At 34.8% G+C, this 14418-nt stretch overlaps 1 protein-coding gene across 1 annotated transcript in view; it reads right to left on the reverse strand.

The window, feature by feature from the left end:
- The window catches only part of FGD4 (FYVE, RhoGEF and PH domain containing 4), a 244567-nt gene that overhangs the window by 93273 nt on the left and 136876 nt on the right, over window positions 1–14418 (reverse strand). Inside the window, 1 exon segment of the mRNA XM_078156609.1 lies at window positions 9792–9975. Coding sequence (XP_078012735.1) covers window positions 9792–9975 — 184 coding nt within the window.

Below are 14418 nucleotides of genomic sequence, written 5' to 3' on the forward strand. Positions count from 1 at the left end.
AAAAATATGAATCACGCCCAGGCCTTGGAAGAGCTCAAAAGGGATTTTGAGAACCAAGTAAGAGAAGCAGAGGAAAAACTGGGAAGAGAAATGAGAGTGATGCAAGAAAATCATGAAAAACAAGTCAACAGCTTGCTAAAGGAGACCCAATAAAATACTGAAGAAAATAACACCTTAAAAAATAGCCTAACCCAAATGGCAAAAGAGGTCCAGAAAACCAATGAGGACAAGAATACCCTAAAAAGAAAAATTGGCCAAGTGGAAAAGGAAGTCCAAAAGATTAATGAAGAAAATACTTCCTTAAAAATTAGAATAGAGCAATTGGAAGATGGTGACTTTATGAGAAATCAAACACTGTAAAACAAATCGAAAAGAATGAAAAAATAGAAGATAATGTGAAATATCTCATTGGAAAAACAACTGACCTGGAAAATAGATCCAGGAGAGAGAATTTAAAAATTATTGGACTATCTGAAAACCATGATCAAAAAAACAGCCTAGACATTATCTTTCGAGAAATTACCAAGGAAAACTGCCCTGATATATTAGAACCAGAGGGCAAAATAGAAATTGAAAGAATCCATAGATCTCTTCCTGAAAGAGATCCCCAAAGGAAAACTCCTAGGAATATAATAGCCAAATTCCAGAGTTCCCAGGTCAAGGAGAAAATATTACAAGCTGCCAGAAGGAAACAATTCAAGTATTGTGGAAGCACAATCAGGATAACACAAGATTTAGCAGCTTCTACATTAAAGGACCACAGGGCATGGAATATAATATTCCGGAGGGCAAAGGAGATAGGATTACAACCAAGAATCACCTACCCAGCAAAACTGAGTATAATCCTTCAGGGGAAAAAAATGGTCATCAGTGAAATAGAGACTTTCAAGCATTCTTGATGAAAAGACCAGAGCTAAATAGAAAATCTGACTTTCAAATACAAGACTCAAGTGGAACATGAAGTGGTAAACAGGAAAGAGAAATCATAAGAGACTTATTAAGATTGAGCTATTTACATTCCTGCATGGAAAGATGATATTTATAACTCATGAGACATTTGTCAGTATCAGGGTAGTTGGAGGAAAAAAATTATATGTTTGTATATGTAGATAGATAGATAGAGGGCACAGGGTGAGCTGAAGATTAAGGGGTCATATCCGGAGAATAAAATTAAGGGATGAGAAAGGATTATACTCGGAGAAGAAGAAAGTGAGAGGTAGAATGGGGTAAATTATCTCACCAAAAAATCCAGAAAATAAAAGGCTGTTATAGTGAAGGGGAAGCAGGGGAAGGTGAGAGGGAATGAGTGAATCTTATTCTCAAAAGATCTGGCTTAAGGAGGGAATAACATACACATTCAATTGGGTATGGAAATCTGTCTTACTCTAGAGGAAAATGGGGGTGGGGGGAAGGGACAAGACAGCAGGGGGACGATAGAGAGGAGAGCAGATTGGGAAAGGGGGTAATCAGAAGCAAATACTTCTGAGGAGGGACAGGGTCAAAAGAAAGAATGGAATAAATGGGGGGGCAGAATAGGATTAAGGGAAATAGAGTTAGTTTTTCACAACATGTCTACTATGGAAGTGTTTTGCATAACTGCACATGTACAACCCATATTGAGTTGCTTGCCTTTTCAATGAGGGTGGATGGGGTGGGAGGAAGGGAGAAAATTTGGAACTCAAAGTTTTAAAAACATATGTTTTAAAAAAAATGTTTTCACATGCAACTGGGAAATAAGAAATACAGGAAATGGGGTACAGAAGTCTATCCTGCTCTACAGAAAAATAGAAGGGGAAAGGGATAAGAGAAGGGAGGGGGGAGAGGTAGAAGAGAAGGCAGACCAGGGGAAGAGGTATTCAGAATGCATGCCATCTTGGGGTGGGGGTGAGGGGCGAGATGGGTTGAAAATTTGGAACTCAAAATCTTGTGGAAGTAAATGTTGAAAACTAAAATAAATAAATGTATATCAAAAAAAATTAAAAAAAGAAACTTCCCCAAATTTCTGCTTTTCTTCCAGTCTTGGCTATATTGGTTTTAGTTGTACAAGAACTTTTAAATTTATATAATCAAAATTATCCATTTTATAACTCACAATGCTCTCTATCTCTTGTTTATTCATAAATTGTTTTCCTATCAATGATCTTATAGAGAGTATTTTCTATGTTCCTCTAATTTTCTTGTGATCTTTCCCTTTATATCTAAGTTGTGCATCCATTTTGACCTTATCTTGGTACACTGTTTATGATATTGATCTAAATCCCATTTCTTAGAGACTGCTTTCCAGCTTTTCCAACAATTTTCCCCCAATAATAAATTCTCATCCCCAAAACTTAAATTTTTACATTTGTCAGACACAAGATTACTATACTCCTTTACTACTATATATTGTTTGTCTCTTCTGTTCCATTGATTTATCTTTCTATTTGTTAACCAGTACCAGATAGTTTTGATATTTATTACCTTATAATAGAGTTTGACATCTGGTACTGCTGACGCTCCTCCTTTCACATTTTTCTCATTAGTTTCTTTGAAATTCTTGACCTTTTGTTTTTCCAAATAAATGTTATTATTTTTCCTAACTCATAAAAACATTTTTAATAATTTAATTGGAATGTCATTGAATAAATAGATTAGGTAAAATTGTCATTTTTATTATATTGTCTTTGCTTACCCATGAATGATTAATATTTCTCCAATTATTTAAATCTGACTTTATTTGTATAAAGAATCTTTTATAATTATGCTCATGTAGTTCCTGGGTTTGTTTTGGCAGGTATACTCTCAGTTATTTTATACTATCTACAGTTATTTTAAATGGGGTATCTCTTGCTATCTCTTCTTGCATGGTTTCGTTGGTGATATATAAAAATGCTGATGATTTATGTGGGTTTATTTTACATCCTACTACTTTGCTAAAATTATTGTTTCAGCCAATTTTTTAGCTAAGTCTTTAGGGTTTCCAGAAATGTCATCATACTGTCTGCAAAAAGACAGTTTATTACCTCATTCCTCATTCTGATTCCTTCAATTTCTTTTTCTTCTCTTATTTCTATTGTTAGCATTTCCAAAACAATACTGAATGATATTGGTGACAATTAGTATAATTACCCTATTTACCTTTTTTAATTAAGTCTATTTTTAGCTTTAACTTCATCTGAGATCGTGATTATTACCTCTGCTTTATTCTACATCAGCTGAAGCATAATAAATTCTACTCTGGCCTTTTATTTTAACTGTGTATATATTATTTTAATTGTTTTTTTTTTGGTAAACAATGTATTGTTAGATCCTGATTTTTAATCCATTTTGCCATCTGTTTCTGTTTTACGGGTAAATTCATCCCATTCATATTCAAAGTTATAATTGCTAGTTGTATATTTTCCTCAATTCTATTTTTCCTCATTATTTATCCTTCTCACCCTGTTTACTCATCCTTCCATGCATTTCTAATTTATTTCTAACCACTATATTGCCCTTCTATTCCTTAAATTTCCCTACACCTTTAAGACTCCCTTCCCTTATTCTTTCCCCACGTTCTACCTTAAATCTAGGTATCCTTCTAAGAGTCCCTCTGGTATCTTCTACTCCCACTCTCCTAATTCTTATTCTACACACCCTTCTAAAAACCCCTCAATTGTCCTATCCCCTCACCCTCTTATTTCTTTATAAATTTAGAAAACTTTTATACCCTTCTGTTGTTCTCTCTTTCAACCAATTCCAATAAGAGTAAGGTTCTAGTACTAAAAGCCCTCCAGCCTCACTTGCTTCTTCCATATCAGTTCTTCCTTTCATGTCTCATTTGTATGAGTTAATTGCTCCTTTTTACCTCTCCCTACCAAGTTTTATTTTTTTGCATCCACTGATCTTACTCAGTTCAGCCCAAGCCTTTTCTTCAAACTACCAAGAAATGATGACAGTCTTAAGAGTACTAACAATATTTTCACATAGAAGTAAACAGTTTGACCTTATTAAGTCCCTTATAATTAGTCTTTAATGTTTACCTTGTTTCTCCTGAATTAAAAAAGTCTTTTAAAATTTATTTTATTTCCAATTCACAGAACAAAGCAAGCATTTCCATAATATTTATACGTCGAATTTTCAATTGAGTTGTGGTCTTTTTGTCATAAATACCTGAAAGACTTTCAGTTCACTGAATGTCCTTTTTTGTTGTTGTTCAGGATTATACTCAACTCAGCTAGGTAAGTTATTTTTCATCACAACCTAGCTCTTTCGCTCTACAGTCTTTTAATGTATAAATAAATTGCTAAGTCTTGTGTGAGCCTGATTGTAGCTCCATGGCATTTCAATTTTTTTTTCTGGTTGCTTGCAGTATTTTCTCTTTAACCTGGGAGCTTTGAAACTTGACTATGACATTCCTGTAAGTTTTCATTCTGGGATCTCTTTCAGGTGGTGAATCAGTGGATTTTTTCTATTTCTATTTTACCCTCTCATTCTAAAACTTCAGGGAAAATTTTTTTATAATTTCTTGTAATGTTGTTTCAATTTTTTTTTCTTTTTAGTTGTGATTTTCAGGTAGTCCAAGAGTTCTTATATTGTCTCTCCTTGATCTGTTCTCCAGATCCATGCTTTTCTAATAAGATGTTTCACATTATCTTCTATTTTTTTATTCTTCTGATTTTGTTTTGTTGTTTCTTGATGTCTTTTAACATCATTAGTTTCTCCTTGCCCAATTCTAGTTTTCAAGGAATTATTTTCTGAAGTTTTTTATTTCTTTTTTTCAGTTGGTTGAATTTCTTTTCATAATTTTCTTGGTGGCTCTTATTATTTTTTCTAATTTTTTTCTCTATCTTTCTTATTTGATTTTTGAAGTCCTTTTTAAGTTCTTCCAAGAACTCTTTTTGGGCTTGTGACCATTTGACATTTCTCTCTGAATTAAGAGTGGCTTTTTTAACTTCACTATCTTCCTCTGAATATAAACCTACATTTTCTTTATCCACTTAGTAGCTATTTATGGTCAGGTTCCTTCTCCTTTGCTTACTCATTTTTATTTTTATTTTGTTTTATTCTATTTTTAGTAGCTTATTATTGTAATCAGCTTTGTAATCTCAGGCTGTGGAGAATGGTGCCCCAGGCCTCAGTTCTTTATTACTGTTATTTTCTGAACTCTGTCCTGGGGCCCAGACTTGGGCACTCCTCTCCACCCTGAAGTGATGGGTAGGGCCTCCCCATCACTCTCCCACAAATGCTCTTGCTCCCTATAGTCCCTCTGGGATTGCAAACTTCAGCTCCCCCCTTTCCCTGGAGCTGAAACCAGGGACTCTGCTCTCCTGCAAATGCCCACAGCCAGCAGGGTCCCTGCCCCTATATTACCACAATTAGGGTTTTTGCTCACTCCTCACCCATAGCTGCAGTCCGGTATAGTGTCTGGTCAGCACAGCTGAGGCTAGCATCCTGCAACAACAAATGATGTTTCAATCTTCCCCTACTCAGCTGTTTAATTTCCACACTGTCCATGAGGTACAAGTTCCTGAGCTCCAATCCAGCTGCCCGTAGGGCTTATTTGTTGTTTTTGTAGAGTCTACCTGAAGGTGTTTAATCTTCACTAGGGGAGAACCTCTGGCCCTGAATGCCAGATCTTTCCTGAGGTCCTCTCAAGTTGTCTTGGAAGGACCACTATTTTACCTAAACTTATAATTATTTCTGCCACTCTATATTCACTTTGAGGTGATGTTCTGTGTTTTTCATAAGGGAAATTTGGGAAGCCCAGAATTTTCTGACCTACTCCATCATCTTCCCAGATCTTCCTCTCATATCTTAATATATAGGGAACTGTGGAAAATGTGGTTGGGGATGTTGCTTCTGCATATCATTCATCAAGATGTGGATGCCTATGAGACAGCACACTCGAGAACATTGAGTCAGTTTAAACTGGGATTGAGGTCTGTGAGAAATAGCTATTTTTTGTTCTCACAAAAAAAAAAACAGAAAAAATAAATCAATCTAAGAGTTAGGTGGAAGCTGAACAAAGGAAGCTATAAATTAGTATAAGAAAACACTACTGAAGGGGGCAGCTAGGTGGCGCAGTGCATAGAGCACTGGCCCTGGATTCAGGAGGACCTGAGTTCAAATCCGACCTCAGACACATAACACTTTCTATGTGACCCTGGGTAAGTCACTTAACCCCCACTGCCCAACCAAAAAAAAACAAAACACTATTGGTAGGTGAATAGACTAACTGGATGAAAACTGGTTCTGAGGTTAAGTACAGATTAACATCAAAAGGAATAGTCCCAAATAAGAGCCTAGGGCCCCAAATTGTGGGGAGTGGGAGATTATGGGCGGAGACTCACATGGGGAAATTTGGCACTTCAGATAGGCTGTAACCTCTATAGTACCCAGCCAATAGGGAAACAAAGCAGAGAAATTCAAGTCAGGAATAGGGAATAAAAAGGTGCATTATCTGTCAGATACATGTGCCCCACATGTGGGACACCTGGCCTTGCCAGGCCCTTAATAAAGTTTCTTCCTGAGGGGCAGCTAGGTGGTGCAGTGGATAGAGCACCGGCCTGAAGTCAGGAGGACATGAGTTCAAATCCGGCCTCAGACCAGACACTTAACACTTATTATCTGTGTGACCCTGGGCAAGTCACTTAACCCCAATTGCCTAAAAAGAAAAAATAAAAATAAAAATAAAAAAATAAAAAATAATGGTTCAAACAATGGCTTTGTGGAATTCATGGTAAAGCTAACAGGAACTGAGTCTAAGTTTCAAAAATAGGAGCCATTCCCCAATTGACTAATGGCCAAAGGATACAAACAGGCAGTTTTCATATTAAGATATCAAAACTTTCTATAGTCACATAAAAAAATGCTCTAAATCAACAATGATGAGAGAAATGCTAGAATGGCTAACAAGACAGAAAAGGAAAATGATAAATGTTGGAGGGGATATTAAAAAAATTGGTACACTAATGCACTTCTGGTGGAGTAGTGAAATAGTCCAACCATTCTGGAAAACAATTTGGAACTATGCCCAAAAGGCTATACAACTGTGACCCAGCAATATGACTACTAGATTTGTATCCCAAAAAGATCAAAGAAAAAGGAAACAGACCTATTTGTACAAAAATATTTATAGCAGCTCTTTTTGTGGTGGCAAAGAATTGGAAATTGAGTAGATTCTCAAATTGGGGAACGGATGAATGAGATGTGCTTTATGGCACCACTTTTTTTTATTCCTTGCTAAACTCTGAGAAAACAATGACATATAAAAGACAGTTTCTACCCTCAAGGTACTCATAATATGATTGACTGATAGGGACCATCATCTCATATCGTATACCAAGATGAGCTACATAACTTAGAAATAAAAGATGATTTCATAAACAAACTGGAGGAGCAAGGAAGAAATTCCCTGTCAGATCCATGGATGGAGGAAGAGTTCATGAACAAATATGGGAAAAAGAGGATAACATAAATTTAAAATTTTTTGTGCAAACAAAACCAATGTAGCAAAAAATAAGAAAAGCAGGCAAATGGGATAAAATGTTTGTAATTTCTTTGACAATGGTCTCATTTCTAAAATACATTGGGAATGTATTTAAATTTATAATAAGAAGTGCCATTCCCCATTTGATAAATGGTCAAAAGATACAAACAGGTAGTTTTATAAGGAAGAAATCCAAACTACCCAAAGCCACATTAAAAAATGCTTCAAGTCTTTAATAATTAGAGAAATGCAAATTAAAACAACTCCGAGGTGCTACCTCATATCCATTAGATTGTCAAAGTTAACAAAAAAAAAAAAAAACAACCGTGGCACCTATCTGACGGAGAACAGGTACATAAATGCACTACTTCTGGTGGAGCTGTGAACTGGTTTAGACATTCTGGAAAGCAAATGGGAACTATGCCCCCAGAGTTTTTAAACTGTGCATTGCCCTTTTATTCAGCAATACTACAACTAGGTCTCTACCCAAAAGAGATCAAACAAAGAGGAAAAGAACCCACATATGTAGCTCTTTTATTTTGTGGCCAAGAAACAGAAACTGAAGGGGAATGTCTTGAACAAATTTATGCTATATGAATGTGATAGAACACTGTAGGAAATTATGAAAGGGATAGTTTCAGAGAAACCTAGGAAGACTTATATTAACTGATACAGAGTGAAGTGGTAGGAACCAGAACAATTTATGTAATAACATTATTTTTTAAAAAAACTTTGAAAGATTTAAGAACTCTGAGCAACAAAATGACCAACTATGATTCCAGAAGATTAATGCCAAAATGTGCTACCCACCTCATAAGAGAGAAGTGATGGAGTAAGAATACACATTGAGATTTGGGGGTGGTGGAGGTGGTGACAGAGGAATTTGGCCAATGTGGCAATTTGTTTAGCTTGATGGCCATACTCATTACAGGTGCTTTCACCCCTTCTTTCTTTCTCAAATGGGTGGACGTGAGAAAAGGCAGATTTCAGTTAACTGAACAAAAATAAATCTTCATTTAAAAAAACAGTAGAAATCACTTTGCTGGAAATTTTGAAGGAATCTTTTTTTTTAAAATACAAAAAAACTGAAGTCTAAGTTCAGCTTTAACAGCCTTTTTCACTGGTAATGTTACTATATCTTTATGAAGGAAAGGACTCTTTGGGAGTTACAGTTTAACTATTCTGGAATTTGTTCATTGATATGAATGTAGGGAGACTAGGTGAAGCAGAAAGATAAAGGACAAAGAGAACTTTCCAGAAAGATTGAATAACTGTTCATGAGAAATTGTCTGAAGAGGCATTTCCTGAGAGAAGTAAGTTGGACTCATATATCATGAATAAACAGCATGAAGAGAATTCCTGAGAAATTTTGGCTACCATAATGAAAGAACTGAATGGTGGGATTGTGTTTCCAGAGTTAGAGGATACTCTGTCTATGATTGTAAATAGCTATTTCTATCTTTGTTTTGTTGTCTGTTACACTCGTCTGGGGTTTTTTTTTGGGGGGTTTTTTTAGTGAGGCAGTTGGGGTTAACTGACTTGCCCAAGGTCACACAGCTAGTAACTGTCAAGTGTCTGAGGCCGAATTTGAACTCAGGTCCTCCTGACTCCAAGGCAGGAGCTTTATCCACTGCATCACCTCGCTGCCCCTGTTACACTGTTAATAAAGTGGATAGCCACTTTGTTTAAGCCAAGTAGATGAGGTTGATTTAGAAAATGCAACATAAATAAAAGCTTATAGGGGCTATTCAAGCTTATTTAATATTTGATAAAGCTATATAAGAGATGTTATCATTTTAGTAATAATAAGAGCTATTATAATTTAAATAATTTATCAGCCTTTATCAGAACATACACCTTGACTGTCTTAGAATCTGGAAAGAATGAATAAGGCAAAGAGTCAAATAGGAATCTGACAGGGTGGGGATTTGGTGTAGCTGTTATATGACTGACACCAACACAGACTACCTATGAGGCCCACAGAAACCCTACTAAATACCAAAAACAGACCTGTGAGGGATATCTTAGTAACACACTTGTGTTCATACTATAAACTCAGTCATACGTGATTTCAAAGAAACCAGAAACATCAACTGTAAAGGATATTAGACAAAAAAAATACTACTATGATATACTACAGATGGGCAATATGCTATAATGCCAATAATACAAGTATTAGGATAAGGTGAATTATTGAAAAACGTAATTAACTATGTCTTCAGGTCTGTATCACCTAATGGCATGATAATTTTATTAGATTTGCAAATATATGTCTACAACATGTTTCTAGGTATCAAATTTCTTCTTCCCTGCCCTCTTCTTTCAAATATAAATTACTTACCTGCCTCCTTCAAAGTGACTGATGAGATCTGATACTTTACTGGGTTTTTCTTTTGAGATAAAAGAAGCAGGGGCAGGTTTAACTTCCTCCATCCTTGGTTTTATACTAGGTAAAGCTTTATGCTTGGGTGTCTGAACTCTATTGGATGAAGGTGAATTCTGCAGATGTAATGGTTTTGGAGGCACTGTAGAAAAAATAAAAGAATTACACTATTTAAATGACTTGCTCTCTAAGAATAGCAGTGAATCCAAGGACAAAGAATGAGAACCTTTAGCTTTTTCAAATATTAGTGTTTGCTTTCTCATTTCTGTGGGACCTAGACAAATAGACTTTAAAATTTAACCTCTACTCTCTGCTAGATGGAGATGTCCATTAATAATTTTAAGTAGCTTTGTAGATCTTAATTTATTAAAAACTGTAGATTTAAATTTCATTCTTAGGGATCTGACAATAAGTATAAAATTTCCATCACTGTTGCCCACAGTCATTCTACCTATGACATATATGGCCTTTTGTTTTTTAAAAAAATTATTTATTTTTAGTTTCTAACATTCATTTCCATAAGATTTTGAGTTTTTAATTTTCTCCCCTTCTCTCTCCTCCCCCATCCTGAAGATGGCATGCAATCTGATATAGGCTATACTTACATACTAATATTAAGCATATTTTTACACTACTCATGATGTAAAGAAGAACTAATGGAAGAACCACAAGAAGGAATAAAACAAAACAACAAAAGAAAAGTAGGAGCAAATAGCATGCTTCCATCTGCATTCAGACTCCATAGTTCTTCCTCTGGATGTGGATAGCATTTTCCATCATGAGACTTTTGGAGCTGTCTTAGATCCTTGAGTTGCTGAAAAGAGCCACGTCTATCAAAGTCAGTCATCACACAATGTGGCTGTCACTGTGTACAATGTTCTCTGGTTCTGCTCATTTCACTCTGCATCAGTCCATATAAGTCTTTCCACGTTTGTCTGAAGTCTGCCTGCTCATCATTTCTTACAGTACAATAGCATTCCATTACATTCATATACCACAACTTGTTCAGCCATTCCCCAACTGATGGGCATCCTCTCAATTTCCAATTCTCTGCCACCACAAAAAGTGCTGCTATAAGCATTTTTGTACACGTGGGTCCCTTTCCCATTTTTATGTTTTTGGGATACAGGTCCTAGAAGTGGTATCACTGTGTCAAAGAGTATGTACATTTTTATAGCCCTTTAGGCATAGTTCCAAGTTGCTCTCCAGAATGGTTGGATCAGTTCACAACTCCACCAACAAAGCATTGGTATTCTAATTTTCCCACATCTTCTCCAACATTTATCATTTTCCTGTTTTGTCATGTTAGCCAATTTGATAGGTGTGATGTGGTACCTCAGAGTTATTTTGATTTGCATTTCTCTAATCAATAATGATTTAGAGTATTTTTTCATATAGATAGCTTTCATGTAGATAGACTAAAGATAGCTTTAATTTCTTCATCTGAAAACTACCTGTTCATATCCTTTGATCATTTATCAACTGGGGAATGACTTGTATTCTTATAAATTTGACTCAGTTCTCTATATATTTTAGAAATGAGGCCTTTATTAGAAACACTGGCTGTAAAATTTTTTCCCAGCTTTCTGCTTCCCTTCTAATCTTGGTTGCACTGACTTCACTTGTGCAAAAATTTTTCAATTGAATGTAATAAAAGTTATCCATTTTGCATTTCATAATGTTCTCTGTCTCTTGTTTGGTCACAAATTCTTCCATTCTCCATAGATCTGACAGGTAAACTATTCCTTGCTCTCCTAGTTCGTTTATAGTACCAGTCTTTATATCTAAATCATATACCATTTTGACTTTATCTTGGTATAGGGTGTAAGATGTTGGTCTATGCCTAGTTTCTGTGATAATTTTTTTCAGGTTTCCTAGCAGTTTTTGTTAAATAGTTCTTATCCCAGAAGCTGGAGTCTTTGGATTTATCAAATATTAGATTACTATAGTCATTGACTGTTGTGTCTTGCATACCTAACCTATTACACTGATCCACCACTCTATTTCCTAGCCAATACCAAGAGTTTTGATGATTGCTGCTTTAAGATCTGGTACAGCTAGGCCACTTTCCCTTGCATTTCTTTCTATCAGTTCCCTTAATATTCTGGACCTTTTGTTCTTCCAGATGAATTATGTTATTTTTTCTAGCTTTATAAAATAATTTTTGGTAGTCTGATTGGTATGGCACTGAATAAGTAAATTAATTTGGGTAGAATTGTCATTTTTATTATATTAGCTTAGCCTACCTATGAGCAACAGATGTTTTTCCAATTATTTAGATCTGACTTTGTGTGAAAAGTGTTTTGTAATTGTGTTCATATAATTCCTGAATTTGTTTTGGCAGGTAGACTCCCAAATATTTTATAATGTCTACAGTAACTTTAAATGGAATTTCTCTTTCTATCTCTTGCTGTTGGGCTTTGTTAGTAATATACAGAAATGCAGACGATTTGTGTGGGTTTATTTCAAATCCTGCAACTTTGCTAAACTTATTTCAAGTAATTCTTTACTTGATTCTCTAAGTATATCATCATATCATCTGCAAAGAGTGATAGCTTTGTTTCTTCTTTGCCTATTCTTATTCTTTCAATTTCTTTTTCTTCTCTTATTGCTAAAGTGAACATTTCTAAAACAATATTGAATAACACTGGTGATAATGGACACCCTTGTTTCACCCCAGATCTTACAGGAAATGCTTCTAGCTTATCCCCATTACATATAATGCTTGTTGATGGTTTTAGATAGATGCTACTTATCATTTTAAGGAAGACTCCATTTACTCCTATGCTCTCTAGTGTTTTTAATAGGAATGGGTGTTGTATTTCGTCAAATGCTTTTTCTCAATCACACGATTTCTATTGGTTTTCTTGTTGGTATGGCCAATTATGCTGATAGTTTTCCTAATATTCAATGAGCCCTGCATTCCTGGTGTAAGTACTACCTGGTTATAGTGTATTTTCCTTGAGATAAGTTCCTGTGATCCCTTTGCTCATATTGTATTTAAATTTTTGCATCTACATTCATTAGGGAAATTGGTCTATACATTTCTTTCTCTGTTTTGGCTCTTCTTAGTTTAGGTATCAGCACCATATTTGTATCATAAAAAGAAATTGGTAGAACTCCTTCACCTATATTCCCAAATAGCTGATATAGTATTGGAATTAGTTATTCTTTAAATGTTTAATAGAAGTCACTTGTAAATCCATCTGGCCCTGGAGATTTTTTTCTTAGGGAGTTCATTGATGACTTGTTCAATTTCATTTTCTGAAATGAGGTTATTTAAGTATTTTATTCCCTCTTCTGTTAGTCTGACCAATTTATATTTTTGCAAATATTCACCCATTTCACTAACATTGTCAAATTTATTGGCATACAGTTGGGCAAAATAGCTCTTAATTATTGTCTTAATTTCCTCTTCAATGGTGGTAAATTCACCCTTTTCATTTTTGATATTGGTAATTTTTTTTAAATCAAATTAACCAAAGGTTTATCTATGTTATTGTTTTTCCCCCCATAAAACCAGCTCTTAGTTTCATTTATTAGTTCAGCAGTTTTCTTAATTTCAATTGTATTAATCTCCTCTTTGGTTTCCAGAATTTCTAATTTGGTATTTAATGGGGGATTTTTAATTTGTTCTTTTTCTAGCTTTTTTTAGTTACACGCTCAATTCATTGATCTCCTCTTTCTCTATTTTATTCATGTAATCATTTAGAGATATAAAATTTCCCCTAAGAACTGTGTTGGCTGCATCCCATAAGTTTAGGTATGTTGTCTCATTACTGTCATTCCCTTTGATGAAGTTATTGATTGTTTCTATGATTTGCTGTTTGACCTACTCATTCTTTAGGATTATTTAGTTTCCAATTAATTTTTAGTCTATTTTTCCATGGCCCTTTATGGCATGTAATTTTTATTGTATCATGATCTGAAAATGATGCATTAATATTTTCTCTTTTACCTGGTAATTTTGGAATTTGGCTACAATATTCCTGGGCATTTTCAATTTGGGATCTCTTTCAGGAGGTAATTGGTGGATTCTTTTGATGAATATTTTACTCTCTGGTTCTAGGACATCAGGACAATTTTCCTTAATGATTTCCTGAAAAATGCTGTCCAGGTTCTTTTTTTTTTTCATCATGGTTTTCAGGTAAACCAATAATTTTTAAATTGTCTCTCCTGGATCCATTTTCCAGGTCACTTGTTTTACCAATGAGAAATTTTAAGTTTTCTTCCAATTTTTTAATTCTTTTGTTTCTGTTTGACTGATTCTTGATTTCTCATAGTGTCATTAGCTTCCACTTACCAATTCTAATTTTTAACAAATTGTTTTCTTCTATTAGATTTTTACCTCCTTTTCCATTTGGCCTATAAATTTTCCTTTTTAAGGAGTTCTCTTCAGTGAGTTTTTGCGCCTCCTTTCCCATTTGGCCAATTCTACTTTTTAAGGGGTTGTTTTCTTCAGTGTACTTTTTGTCTATTTGGCCAATTGTATTTTTTAAGGACTTGTTTTCTACAGTCAATTGTTGTCCTTCCTTTTCTGAGCTAGTGACTCTCTCTTGTCATTTCTTTTCCCAGTTTTTCTTCT

Source organism: Phascolarctos cinereus, unplaced genomic scaffold (genome assembly GCF_003287225.1).
Source record: "Phascolarctos cinereus isolate Bilbo 61053 unplaced genomic scaffold, phaCin_HiC Scaffold_1;HRSCAF=81, whole genome shotgun sequence".
NCBI classification, from domain to species: domain Eukaryota; kingdom Metazoa; phylum Chordata; class Mammalia; order Diprotodontia; family Phascolarctidae; genus Phascolarctos; species Phascolarctos cinereus.